The 13,427-nt window shown below is 43.3% G+C and overlaps 1 protein-coding gene across 2 annotated transcripts; it reads left to right on the forward strand.

Moving 5' to 3' along the window:
* Nucleotides 1–5,214: 5,214 nt before the first annotated feature.
* On the forward strand, nt 5,215–7,103 carry LOC135653400 (protein ASYMMETRIC LEAVES 2-like). 2 transcript variants are annotated; one of them, XM_065175340.1, is made up of 3 exons: nt 5,215–5,409; nt 6,033–6,840; nt 6,930–7,103. In XM_065175340.1, exon 2 carries the CDS (start codon nt 6,067–6,069, stop codon nt 6,826–6,828), a length of 762 nt encoding a protein of 253 aa, XP_065031412.1. In that variant the 5' UTR covers nt 5,215–5,409; nt 6,033–6,066; the 3' UTR covers nt 6,829–6,840; nt 6,930–7,103. The 2 variants fall into 2 exon arrangements, with proteins under 2 accessions (XP_065031412.1, XP_065031411.1); XM_065175339.1 differs by having other exon boundaries at nt 5,216–5,409; nt 6,019–6,840.
* Nucleotides 7,104–13,427: the final 6,324 nt, after the last annotated feature.

A 13,427-nucleotide genomic window follows, 5' to 3' on the forward strand; every position in this document is an offset into this window, starting at 1 on the left:
GGATGGAATGGGCAGAAGCTATGCGAGGCCTGTGCTGGCCAATAATAAATTCGATTTAGGAATTAATCGAAGATTTGACGTATTATTATTTTCTTTAAATTCTGATTTTAATCGGAGAACAGAGATCAATGCGATGGTTTACCGATTTTTAAATCTCCATGTTTTTGGGGAAGGAAATATCGCTGCGAGTTGACTCACTAATTTCGCTACGTGTGCGAGATATATATATATATATATATAAATAGGTCTGTGGGACTTAAGATTACGTGGTTCAAAACTCGGATAATAGTGTGTGACTCCTTCCACCTCGTACTACAAAGCTGTGCAGCATTGCGTAGACAGTGTCAATTATAATCCCAACAAGCATCGTCAGACATGACGTCGTCAAGTTTACATGCTGACTGCTTACATTTACCTTGATTGATCATTCACCGTACCAATTAATTTGATGCAAATTAATCTGGTGTCGGTTTGTGCCTCCTTGCGAAGGAAATAGGTTCTTATCTCTTTGGTGGGATTCATGCATGAAGGTAGCAAAATGATATCCCTATCGACGGTGGTGTTCACGTACAGTACCAGCTCTCCTGGCCGGAAGAGAGCAACAGGAGAAGCCAACGAAATTTAAATGCAAGAGCATTCTTCCGGATCACGACAATGGCTGTCCCTACCCTTCACTGTTTATTTTGTATCATTTCTTTGTAAGTCAACAGTTACACCATCTATATACAATTTAACTAACATGGGATATTATATATATATATATATATATATATATATAGTCTTAGAAACAATAAGCAAGATTAGTCTCGTGTTTATTCAATAGGTAAGATTAATCGCTTGTTTGATGGTGGGTTCCCAGAAAAAGAATGTTCTGCCGGCATGCCGATGGAATGCAATATGTAAACTGTGCATGGCGAATATGTTGGCAGCACACATAATTCCATATCGATGAAACGATCTGTCACTTTGTGTGCATGTCTTGTACAATTGATTGCCGCAGAAGCGAAGGGCAGTTGTCGACATGCGTCCCAGACACAGTTGTTTCCGCCACGCCGCCGTCTTCCAATAATGTTGCCACCTCCAAGAACAGTCCTGATGATGCTTCACCCCATGAAAGGCCTTTGCTTACTATATGGATGTTGTATGGAATCTAACAAGAAGAAAAATCAAACTCATCCATAGAGAAGATAGAAGAAGAAGAAGAAGATAAGAACGATAGATTGCTACCTCGAGGAACAGTACTGATGATGTTTAATTGGTCCTAACAAAGGAAGATGTGGCTATCGTGTAGAAGTTTATGGAAACCAACAAGAAATGATCTAGCTTTCTATCAGGACAAGTTCATGGTCGATGTCGTTGAGTTGCTAGTAAAAGTGGTTAGGAATAGTGGTCAAAAACCAAGAGTCTCATAAGAATTTGAGGGATGAAATGACTTATGGTATTGTTTTTGTTTGTGTTAACAGAATATTATTTTTCTTATTTTTCAAAAATAAAGTAACCAGAAATTTCCTTAAAGCAAACATAATAATAAATGCAATAAAAAAATGAGAGAAAGAGAGAGAGAGATAGAGAGAGAAGAAGAATAAGAAGAAGCACAGTTATTAGACATGACTCTGGTCATATAATAATGGATAGAGAGGAGGCCAAAAACCAGAGGAGTGGTTCGCGTTTAATCCCATGTTTCTTCGGGGAAGGAGGGGGAGGGGGAGGAGTAGGAGGGTGGGCGAAGCATGGAGACAGGGAAGGGCCAAAACAGAGGGACGTGCTGCCATGATGCTGATGGTACGTAGACACATCCTCTTATTTGGACGCATATCTCGCATCCGCGACAAGTAATTACTCCTCCCCACCCCCACTTCTCCTTGCTTCCGTTTTGTCCCCCCTTGCTCGTACCCCCCAGGTTGGCCCCCCCACACAACCCCCACCCCCCCCTCCTCTTCCCTCTTCTTCTTCCTCCTCTACCCATCCGTGCCATCCTTTTCTTCTTATCCTCCCGTTTTAACCAAAGTCAATATCTTGCAACGGCATGTCTTTTGTTATTCTTATCAGTACGAGAACTTACGGCATATCTATTGAGATCGAGGCACAGAGGATTGCTTCACATGCCTCGGCTTTGCTCGGAACTCGGAAGTGGTAGCTAAACCTCCTATTCATCAAAATGACAACCAGCGATTGAGTGCATGCATCCAGCAAAAACCTCAGGTCTCGTCGATCCCAAGCACATAAAAGAGGGGAAGATGCGTTAAACAAATTACGCACGCTTCCCCAAGAGCTCAACCCTGTGACGTTGACATGTCTTCCCGTTCGCCGATGAAGTCAAAACACTGACCCCGGACGGGTGGCCTGCGACTCCGTCAGCTGAAGGATCGGCCACCTTTCCTCTCCTCCACTTGTTATTCCTTTCAAAGAAGGAGGCTGAGATGATGATGATGATGATAGTAACGATTAAGTCTTTGCACCCTTTTTCCTCTGTCTCTCTCTCTCTCTCTCTCTCTCTCTCTCTTTGTGTGTGTGGCGTCGGGAGAAGTACGCAATCCTCTCGAGCTCTCTACTCTTCTTCAGCAGTTCATCCACCACCATGAAAAGGTAAAAGAAATGGTGGGAAGAGGAATTAGAAAGAGATGAAAGGGCAGAGGATGGCGTTCGTATATGACAAGTTTGGGGGAGCGTAGGACAAGGGCTCATTAATGGTGCAAGTGTTGGTACCAGTCAGCAGATGGGGATGGGTTTTCTTGGCGCATATCCCATCCGACTTGTCCAATCCATGGTGTCCAACCCGCAGTACATCCCTAATAGTTCTTCTCCTGTTAGAATCCGACCTCTAATTATCTGCTTGCTTTTCTTGTTTTTTTTCGATGATGAGTCGCATTATTTAGTCTAATCCAATCCCCCCATCGAATAAAATAGTAGTAGGCTATCTTGAGGTAACTCACCTTCGATCGAACATATGATTTATGATTTGAAATGGTCATCTGCAGCGTTACCATGTAAACTTAGGTCGCCCTCGATTCATAAAGAATAGCTACCATTCAGATGTAGCATCATCATCGGGCGAGTCCAACTCGATAGACTTTTACTTGTTGAAACCTCCAGCTAAAATAGTGATTCCAGGAGATGGATCGCATACTTGGTTTCATCAACTCTCTAGTATGCCACCAAGAGAAATCCCAATAATCGTGTCTAAGGAGTCCACATGTGAGATGAGAAAGGGTTCAAAGCACCCTTTTCGGAGACAGCAATATACGACAACCATTTATGCACTCCTCTCATAACATCGCTCTTTTTAGCTGTCGTCAGTAAATTTTTTGAAATAGTGCATAATTTGAAAGCTTAAAGATACTTTATCACTTCAGTTAAATCATATATCCTTCTAATTACTAATAAACATCTTCCACCGAAACATGTGTTAACCACTTTAGCCTAAAGAGTGACGTATATATTACAAAGATCATATGAATATTTAGATTATGAAAATAATGAAGTGTTGCATCATTTGCGTGAAACATTACCATTAAGCTACCTAAGTTTATAAGGTGAACCATTGGAATGAATCGATTGCAAGTAGCCAATGCAGAATTTACTTTCTCACATATGTGGGTGTTGCTAAAAACATCACTAAGCTTGCAGGAGGTTGAATCCTCAACAAACCAGGATTTTGAGGTGTCAACTATCGGGTGCTTTAGTCCTCCTATAAACAGGCATATAATCTCCTATTATAGGCGCAGCGAGGCTACCTTTTTTCTTTAATTAATATTATATATATTATATTATATTATTGGCATTTGGGTTTCTTGTTTTCCAACATTATATTGATGTTTAATTTGATATTTACGAGCTTTCAAACTCTTTGCTTTTAACTATTAGGATAAGATATCCATACGAGTGAGTTGTCGTAGGTGGTGGCACTTGATTTTTCCTTTTTTTTTTTTTCTTTTGCAAAGAATAAATAGTGAAACTTAGAACCTTACGATAAAGTAACAGCGTGGGGGAGAATCCAAGCACAGAAATCCACGCTGCGTAGGGCAGGTTCTGAATCGTTCTCAGTTGGATATGTCAACATGCACGCCTGCACGCCCTTTTGCCGCCTGAAGCCTTACATTAGACAATGAATTCGCCTCGAACGGAAGAGTGGTGTCATCAGTTGTATTTAATTCTTGTGTTCAATGAATGCTGCTTTTTTTTTTTATCCTCTCTCTCTCTCTCTCTCTCTCTCTCTCTCTCTTTAAAGAGAGCAGCAGACTAAATACGTGCAACTTTGGTACTATCAAGTGAGACCTGTTTGGAAGTTGATTTTTGGCGTGCTTGCTGCAATATGATGACTGCATACATAAAAAGGGCATATCGGAAGGGTTTCCCCGTCGAGTGGTAGCTCGAACTTGTCTCCTATTCGAAGCATCGGTGCTTTCATGACCAACAGATCGACATCCGGATCCGTACATGCCACCCCGGCCATGCATGTTCCGATACGGCGACGGACGGACTGTGGGCAGGTATTGCCGGCTTCACATGAACCACCGCCGTGGCTGCTGCAGCACGCGCGTATGCACCATTCGGATTGGTGTCGAGTCAATCGATCGCCCAATTAAACGCTGCTTCGTCGTGGAGACGTCTCTGTTCACTCTACGTGCCTCCCCTCACCTAACTCTCGGAGCCCTTGGCCGCTTGACGCAGACCCTCAGCGCGCGAGGCTTCCAACCACCCCGCCCACATTGCATTTCGCATATCCATATCTCTCTTTCTTCGATTCAGTGTGACATGATCGTCCTTGGTATTATCGCCATTATCTTCCCACATAATGTTGATGGCGAGTAGAGGGATGAATTGTGGCCATCATGGCATTCATTGTGTACGCATATGGCGGGGAACTGCTGAGAGGCAAAACGGATCCATATCACGCACTGTTTGCTGACGCATTAAATGGCATATATGTATTTAAACATTTCATTTATGTCCCAGAGAGAGACACAGAAACCAACAAAGATAGACGAGGGAGAGAGAGAGAGAGAGAGAGGGGGAGACGGGTCAAGTAATCAGCGGAAGAGTCAAATCAAGACATGCTCATTCTTTTCTTACCACCCTTCCATCTCTCGATCCCATCAATTCTCTTCTTTCCTTAATAACAGTCATCGAACAGCACCCCTCTCTCCTATCCCACATCACCCACACCAACTCTATATAAATTCGCTGCCTCTCATTCTCTCTCATATATATTTTTTTGGCCGCCTCATCTCCCCCACCATCTTTTCTTTTGGTGCTAGCTCTACAACTTCCTCCCTCTCTCTCTCTCTCTCTATTCATCGGACTCCTTTCGGCACACCCTTCCCCTCCGTTGCCGTTGGCTTCTAGTCTGACGTCGACAGGGAGGCAAGAAGGAGGCGCAGCAGCGAGCGGAGGGTACCAAACATCACGGTACATATATAGCCTATATGGTTTCGACTGTGCCATCGCCGCCGCCGTCATCGGATCCTATAAACTACATCCCATCACTTCTTCCCCTCCTCTCTGTTACTTTAAAGTTTGTTGTAGGAGATATTGTTGCTAAATTATTCTAAATCATATCGGAATCCAAGTCCACAAGTGAAATAGTTTGACTTGTTAATTTCTATATTTGATCACACAGAGATCTCTATTATATGTTGATCAGAAAAGTTACATGTCCTTTTTAGCCAAGGGAAGAATAGGAGTGAGCCAAACGGTGTTTAGGCTTCTTGGATGGCGTTGATCACATATACATCTCTGTTTATTTTTGGGTGGTTCATAAAAAGCTGTGCACTTTTTGTTGGTAGGGAATCCCTTGGTCGCCTCCTCCTTCTTCTTCGTCTTCTTCGTCTGTCTGAGCAAATTAAAATTAACAAGCGTTCATTAGGTTTGCCGTTTTCGATGCAAGTGTGTTGTTTCCGCAAAAACAAAATCTTTCCACTTGTCTTATAAATCCCATCGACAACTGATGGCAATCATCTCTTCTTTTTCTTTTACTGCTCCTCTGTCGCTCTCTCTCACATCTTCTCAAATCGGCAGCTTTCCTTCCTCAGAATCCCATAAGAAGGAGAGGGAAAACTCTGCACGATGGCGTCGTCATCGCCCCAGGTCCCGGTCTCCTCGGCCACGGCGTCCGCTTCGCCATCCTCCACCAGCTCCCCGTGCGCCGCCTGCAAATTCCTCCGCCGCAAGTGCCAGCCCGACTGCGTCTTCGCCCCTTACTTCCCGCCGGACCAGCCGCAGAAGTTCGTGCACGTCCACCGCGTCTTCGGTGCCAGCAACGTCACCAAGCTTCTCAACGAGCTGCACCCCTACCAGCGGGAGGACGCCGTCAACTCGCTCGCCTACGAGGCCGACATGCGTCTCCGTGACCCCGTCTACGGTTGCGTCGGCGTCATCTCCATCCTCCAGCACCAGCTGCGGCAGCTCCAGATGGACCTTTCCTGCGCCAAGTCGGAGCTCTCCAAGTACCAGTCAGCCGCCGCCGTCGCCGCTGCCGCCGCTGCCGGAACTCCCGGCACCAGCTTCGGTGCCACCTCCCCTGTCACCGCCGCCACCGGGCATGGGTTCATCAACGTCAACCATCCAATTGGAATGACGGGGTTCGTGTACGGGCGGGATCAGTTCTTCCCGGCTGCGGCAAGGGATCCTACCCACAACCTCCACATGATGCTGAGGAATTACGACGCAGATCTGGCAACGAGGTTGGCTTCCAACGGTGCTTATGATGCAGATCTGGCGGCGGCGATGAATGCGACATCAGCCGCAGCTTTCGGACTGTTTGGCGGGCAGTTCTCGAAGCCGAGTGCGGCCGGCGGGGATGAGCGCCCAGGCATCGGTCCTTTGTAGAGATGTTAGCAGGTCTCTTCTCTGACTCTTTTTCTCTATTTGCATATATTCTCTTCTATTCATACTTACTGTGGTAGAGTCTATTTTGGAGCTTTGTGCAGTGTTTGCCGTGAAGTCCAAAAAGATGGAGCACAAAACGATCTGTCTTTTTGTGTAAGAACTTGGAACTCTACTGTCAACCAAAGCTATAAGTAACATCTAGAGGAACCATGGAATTGATTTGGGCAGGATGTAAGAGGTGTCATGAATATAATGCATGGTTTTAGTCTTCTCAACATTTTTGTGCATGGAACCTTCCGAGTAAAGTCGGTAGTATATTTTGACATCAGATAGTTTCTTTTAGTCTCCTCTTCTTTCCCTCCTCCATTTAGAATAATCTTGTGGGAATGTTCCATTCATCGGATCGAATGACACATTGATCAGGTCATTTTGTCATCGAATCCAAAGGTACCTGCAAAGCTTAAATTAACTCAAAACTGGATAAAATTGAGCATGCCATCATCCATGATTCTCTTTATGGTTCTACCGGATTTTGAGTTGAGATTCCAGTTTTTCTTGAGTTATTGTCTGGCTAAAGTATATAATAAATTGTATCATATAAATCTTGACACAAATGATAGCTGCAGACTTTACAGTGCCAAATTTATGTCTTAATTGTGCTATGAGTGATAAGAGAACGATCGTGCTACACTGCAGTGCCTACAACTCTTGGAAATAGATCGCTACATGTGGATCTATTTTTGCCTTTATCTGTATACTCTACTAAATTACGGTTTATCAGGTAGCATCGTGGATCTGATTATATTAAAGGATTCGTTACGGTCAAAGTGTAGTAATTAAGAACTCCTTGTTGTTCACCGGGAAGAGGAAGAGCAGGTCGAACATTTGGATACATGATTAATTGCATGGGAGAAACTGTGACTGAAACATATGCCGACAGTCGTGGCATTTCACACAGTCAAAACACAAACAAAATGGATGTCTTCATCTTCTGCTGGTGGCTTTATGATAGAAGCGAAGCGTTTTGTTTCATGACCTCCCTTTTTCCCCAAGTCGGAGCATATGTTGTCATGCAAGTTTCTTTACCTCCTATTGTTGTTGTTGTTGTTGATTTATCATCGTCTGCATATTAGCTCATATATTTCTATTCTCTTTTATATGTTTTTGAAGTAGAACCTAAGCATTTCATTCTTGCACAAAGCTTTTTTTGACTGTTGGCAAGCGATGCAGGTTTTAAGAGGTTTTGACTTGTAGGGTTCGCACAAATATGACCTCTGATAAGAGCTATCCTCCTGTGTTCAGGAGTTGGCAACACAACTGCACAGGAGGATGATCTTCTCTGTTCCTGCGGTAGTTGACATGGGAACTATAAACAAACATATTTCGACGAGACTGAAAGTTTCAACATGACAAGTTTTGGTAGAATCACTTGGTGTTTTTTTCATCTTGTATCAGTCACTGTATGTTTGGCATTTTCCCAGTCAGGTATGGAAAGGTACCTCGGAGTAGACTCCTCACGACATAGTCAAACAAAAGGCTGTGGTAAACACCCATTACGCACGGCCTGGAAAACTATAGATTGCATCTCTCTCCTTCATAGACTAAACATCATTTTCATGTGGATCCCAAACTTTTTGTTACTGGAACCCTGAAAAGGTCAAGATAATAATCAAGGGAGTCTGAGAGATTTAGACGGACTTCTTTGATCATAGTTCTGCTCGGTGACCAAGACGACTACAGGATGACTGTCCATCCCCGACGCGCCCTCAGAGAGAGAGAGAGAGAGAGAGAGAGAGGAAGAGTTTTTAGGCAGAAAGCACTCGGCAGAGTACAGCAGGGGACATGTCAGAGAAGACAAAAAAAAACTCTCAGACAGAAATGTTTGAGCCTATAATGAAAGGTGTCATTGAATCCTCCCCAAAAAGCCGTTCTGCAGACAGAGAGAGAGAGGGGAGAGAGGGGGGGGGCGGGGAAGCGGCTTTAAATGCCTTACACCATTTGTACCATCATCTATCCCTACCTCTCAGCAAAACCCTTATCAAGCAGACAAAACGGATGGAGGGAACCATAGATTTTAATACGAGAAACCGCCGTATCTCTCTCTCTCTCTCTCTCGCGCTCTCTCTCGGTTCTGTGAATTCTGAGGGGACGTGATCAAAAAACACACAGGCTGTGCAAACTATGGCGAGCGTCTGCAACGATGACCATCCTTGAATGCGATCCGCCTCGTTTCACGTCCCCTTCTCCAGACCTGCTGCTCCTGCGAGGGATGGGTCCCGATGCAGCAGACCTCATGGATGCGAACGATGCATTTCTCCGTCGTCTGCTTACTTATATCTCCTTTGATCCAGATGGACCATGTCCTCCGAGGCCACATATTTCTTCTTGGACTTGGTTTGATCCCACCTTGGACTACATCCGCTGGGTTTACTGGCGTTCTCTTCCGTCCCCCGATGCGTTCTTCTTCGTCATATCACAAAGTGTCCCCCACCGAGAGAAAGATTTAGCTCATATAATTTCTTCGTGACATTAACAAAAGAAAAAAATAATAATAACATGACATAGTATTCGACGATAGTATCTCAACACAGACCTGATTGATCTTTTTAGAGCAAAGCATAAAGCGCATCAATAACTGAACAATTGCTGGCTAATTTGTAGTATTTTATTATGTAGATTCGGCGTAATTAATAATGTGAACTTTCGAACTACTTGATAAATACAACCAACTATATTAACTCACTGTCTGCTATGCACACCTTCCTCTTCTGAGTGAGTTCTTGGGCTATCCATCCTACTTTGGTGGTCCAAAAATGATAAGAACGAAGAGGATCGATGAAGTCAGTTAAACTCCATTCGAGTTAATCAATCCGTGTACTCTGTATCTTCGAGAACAGAAGCGAAGACGAGTCAGTGATGTACTCTTTAAGCGCCTATCTATATGATGAATCCCTGGGAATGCTTACCTTTGACCGATCTTAAGCATCTATCTATATGATGAATCCCTGGGAATGCTTACCTTTGACCGATCTTAAGCATCTATCTATATGATGAATCCCTGGGGCTGCTTACCTTCGACTGATCTCCTCGCTCGACCAGATGAACTTACAAGGCGGTGTGCAAGCAAGTCAAGTCAAGGGAAGGGAAGGGAAGGGAAGGTCATCCTCGCGTTGCGTCCAATCAAAGAGCAGTGTTGCACGGGCACGAATGACAACCGACCACGTACCTGGAGAAAGGTGGCCCCGGTACGTAGGACCAACTGTGCGGGAGGATTCCCGATGCTCGCTAAAAAGTCCTTCAGCTTTTCTGCCAATGGTTTCCATCGATGCGGAAGAAAGAGAGAGGATGGGACGACGTAGCTGTCACAGGGAGCAGAAAAAAGTCTCTCCGAAAAGAAATAAAAGCCTCACGGAGGGAGTAGGAACCAGAGGAGGACTGAACTCTGATCATCGCAAAGAGAATAAGGCCGACAGATGAGCAAACAAACACAGGTACGCAGTCACTTGGATCTATGCGAGTAAAATATATGATGCATACCATATCCTTTTCTGTTTCTCAGAGTAAAAGGGTGGTGGAGTTCAAGGGGGAGGGGGCGGAGGCGGGGTGAGAAATGAAAGATGAGGACAGAGGCATTAATGGGACAGCGCCAAGACCGTGAGCGATCACTTATTTTGACCACTCGTGTTCCTTGGAGATGGGTGAATCGCACGCTTTCCTACACCAGTAGAGGAGGGAACAGAAAACGGATGATCAAAGAAGACTGACTGCCCGATGTCATCCTCCTTAAATAAATACATGCTTTGTGTCCGCTGCGCCAGTAGATGACATTGAAGGCATTCGGACAAAAGGGGAGGGGAGAGATGCATGTCCTCCTCGACCATAACCAGGCTATGAAAATGAACTCTGATGCAGCGATGTAATATCGTAGGAGTTCAGCGATGTAATAATGAACTCTGGTTGCGCCAGTTACTAAGAAGAAGCACGTAGGAGTTCAGCGATGTAATATGGTACGCGTATCGGTGCCCCGCGTGCATGCTACTTGGTTTCGGTGGGTGATGCGGTGCACTAGTGGTTTTCTAAGATGTCGTTCAACGCCAACGGGACCGGGTGGAATTGACAAGAAAACATCTTATATCTCTTTTGATTTTGGATCAGCCAATGCGTCAATTATCGATCATTCATCTGTCATCCTTCGGCAGATCGGCAAACGTCTGGTATATAGAGAGGGTGGGGGGGGGTGGAGGAGCGAAGTAGGAAAAGAAGGTGGAGAAAGAGAAGAAAAGACAATGGGAACGAGAACGAGTGACACGATTAAAGTTGGGTTTTATGCATCGTAGAAAGTAGCATGGTGTTAGCCAAGCCTCCGTTCTTCCTGACTAGCTCAAACCAAACGCCAGTTCTACTCCACAGTGCGGTCAAAAAGATGAAGGATGGGATGCTGGATTTCTGGAGCTTTTAACGCAGAAAACAAAGGCGTGGGTTAATCGAATCCCACGATCGATGAAGGCGTGCATCCCTTTCCCGATTAATCACAGGTGCGGGAAAGCTTTTTGCCCAGTCGAAGTGACTGACTGACTGACGGCAGTGAAGAAGGGGTCGAAGCGGTGATGTGATTGGATCAAACAAATGGTCACTGCAAAAGCTAGGATTGGGAATGGAGGAAGATCGCCACGGCAGCACAAACCATAGTTTTCTTCCTCCCATTACATCCCTCCCGGTGCAAACAGCGGCATTAGATTTTGTTTGATGTACGAGGGGTTTAAATGGTGATGTGATGTGATGATGGTATGCTGCTCGACTCAAATCTCGATCGAGATGTTTTCGAGTGTGTCGTGAACCCAAAGGACGAAATCAGTCGGGCAACCATTCCATCAATAATTTAGCTTTCGACTGATGTCGATGTCCCATCTCATACATACATACTAACCACTCTCTCTCGGCAGCCAATTCTACTCGAGACTTGATTATTGTCGAAAAAATGAAATAAAATAATATCGATAATAAATATGCTGAACTAAAATTTGGAAGATCAAATTCCCCCCAAAAAAAACTATGATAATGATTTTTAATGTGAATCAACAATTCTTTTTCTAAAAACAAGATATTATGAGGACGCAATCATCGCTCTGATCATGCCAATGTCGAGCGTGAAGACATGAGGGAACGATATGTCGGGCTTGAAGAAATCTGCGTCAAAGACGTGAGAGGAATTGACGGACCCAAACACCAATCTATGCGTCAGAAGAAGCAGACACAAAACGCGTTGGATGGAAGCATGATGTCGACCTCAAGTTTACATGGCCCTAACTAAGATGACTAAACATATTATTATTATTAGCATGTATGTATGATCTTTTTAATAAACACAAAGAAAAAAAACCATAAATGTAGACATTATGAACTTCTTCTATTTCTGCTTACGAGATTGATCTATGCAAAGAAAGAAACAACCACGAATAGAATCATTCCCAACTTGTATTTCTATCTGCAATACTTTGTCCTCGACTCAAAGAGTAGAGTGCAAAGTTGACCCGAATGGTCTTATGTTAAAGAATCTGTATCCCATTTAGAGTTGGGAAAAGGAAGGTTCGCTTTGAGATAAAAGCAAAATGGAGTCCCGATTAGTAAATTCGAGTTATCAAATGACTTTGGTTACTACACACATAGACACTTGGGTTTTCTGTATTCGGTCGATGGTCTTAATATTCGATGATGTATCATATGTTTCGGATATATTTTATCTTGAATAGATATATTAAGCATAACAAAAATATATTACTTGATTTATACGCATAGAGTAGTAACATTAGTAGCACAGCAGGGGGATTCCTTGTCCAATTATGGCATGCTTATCTTTTGGGCAAATGCATCAAAAATAAGGGGATGTCTTGCCTAGTTAGATTAAATTATGTGTTTTGAATGCTAATCTCTCAAGCGAATGCATCTAACCTTGGAAGATGCTTTTGTCTAATTACGAAACATTGGATGTTGTAAAATACTTCTTCGTATGTTGTTCTTATATCAAACACTTTGAATGCTGTTGTTAAAAGGCAATTATATTAGACATAGAGATGGATTGTCAGGATGTGCTTTGATGCGTTAGATTATTTATTATTATTATTATTATTATTATTATTATTATTTTACGCTAGACAAATACTTCATATATAAAAAAAAAGATATCTTGTCTTATGTAGTTAGTGTACATCAAACACCTTTTATTTAAGTGTATAGTATACGACGAATACAATGTCTTACGTAAGGGTAGTTTTGTTTCGAGACATATTGATTAGAGGGCATGAATTCCTTTAATACTTACCGGTTAAATCTGATATTGGAAGTCTATCCACATGTATGTATGTCATTAAGTAATTTATTCTAAGTTTGGTTAAAGATTAATTAATTAATTATTTATTTATTTTATAGAATATAAAAGAATGTAGCTAATTGAGTGGGGAAGTCTGACCCTTCCTAACCACATGTTTTGGTTCGCTGCCATGCCAACCGTCGTATTCTTTTCGGTTATTTTGGTTCGCTTTTTCTTTTTCTTTTTCTTTCTTTTTGGGAGAAAAACCTTTGTGGCATTTCCGAAATTTGTG

Source organism: Musa acuminata, chromosome BXJ3-11 (genome assembly GCF_036884655.1).
Source record: "Musa acuminata AAA Group cultivar baxijiao chromosome BXJ3-11, Cavendish_Baxijiao_AAA, whole genome shotgun sequence".
Classification (NCBI taxonomy): Eukaryota; Viridiplantae; Streptophyta; class Magnoliopsida; order Zingiberales; family Musaceae; genus Musa; species Musa acuminata.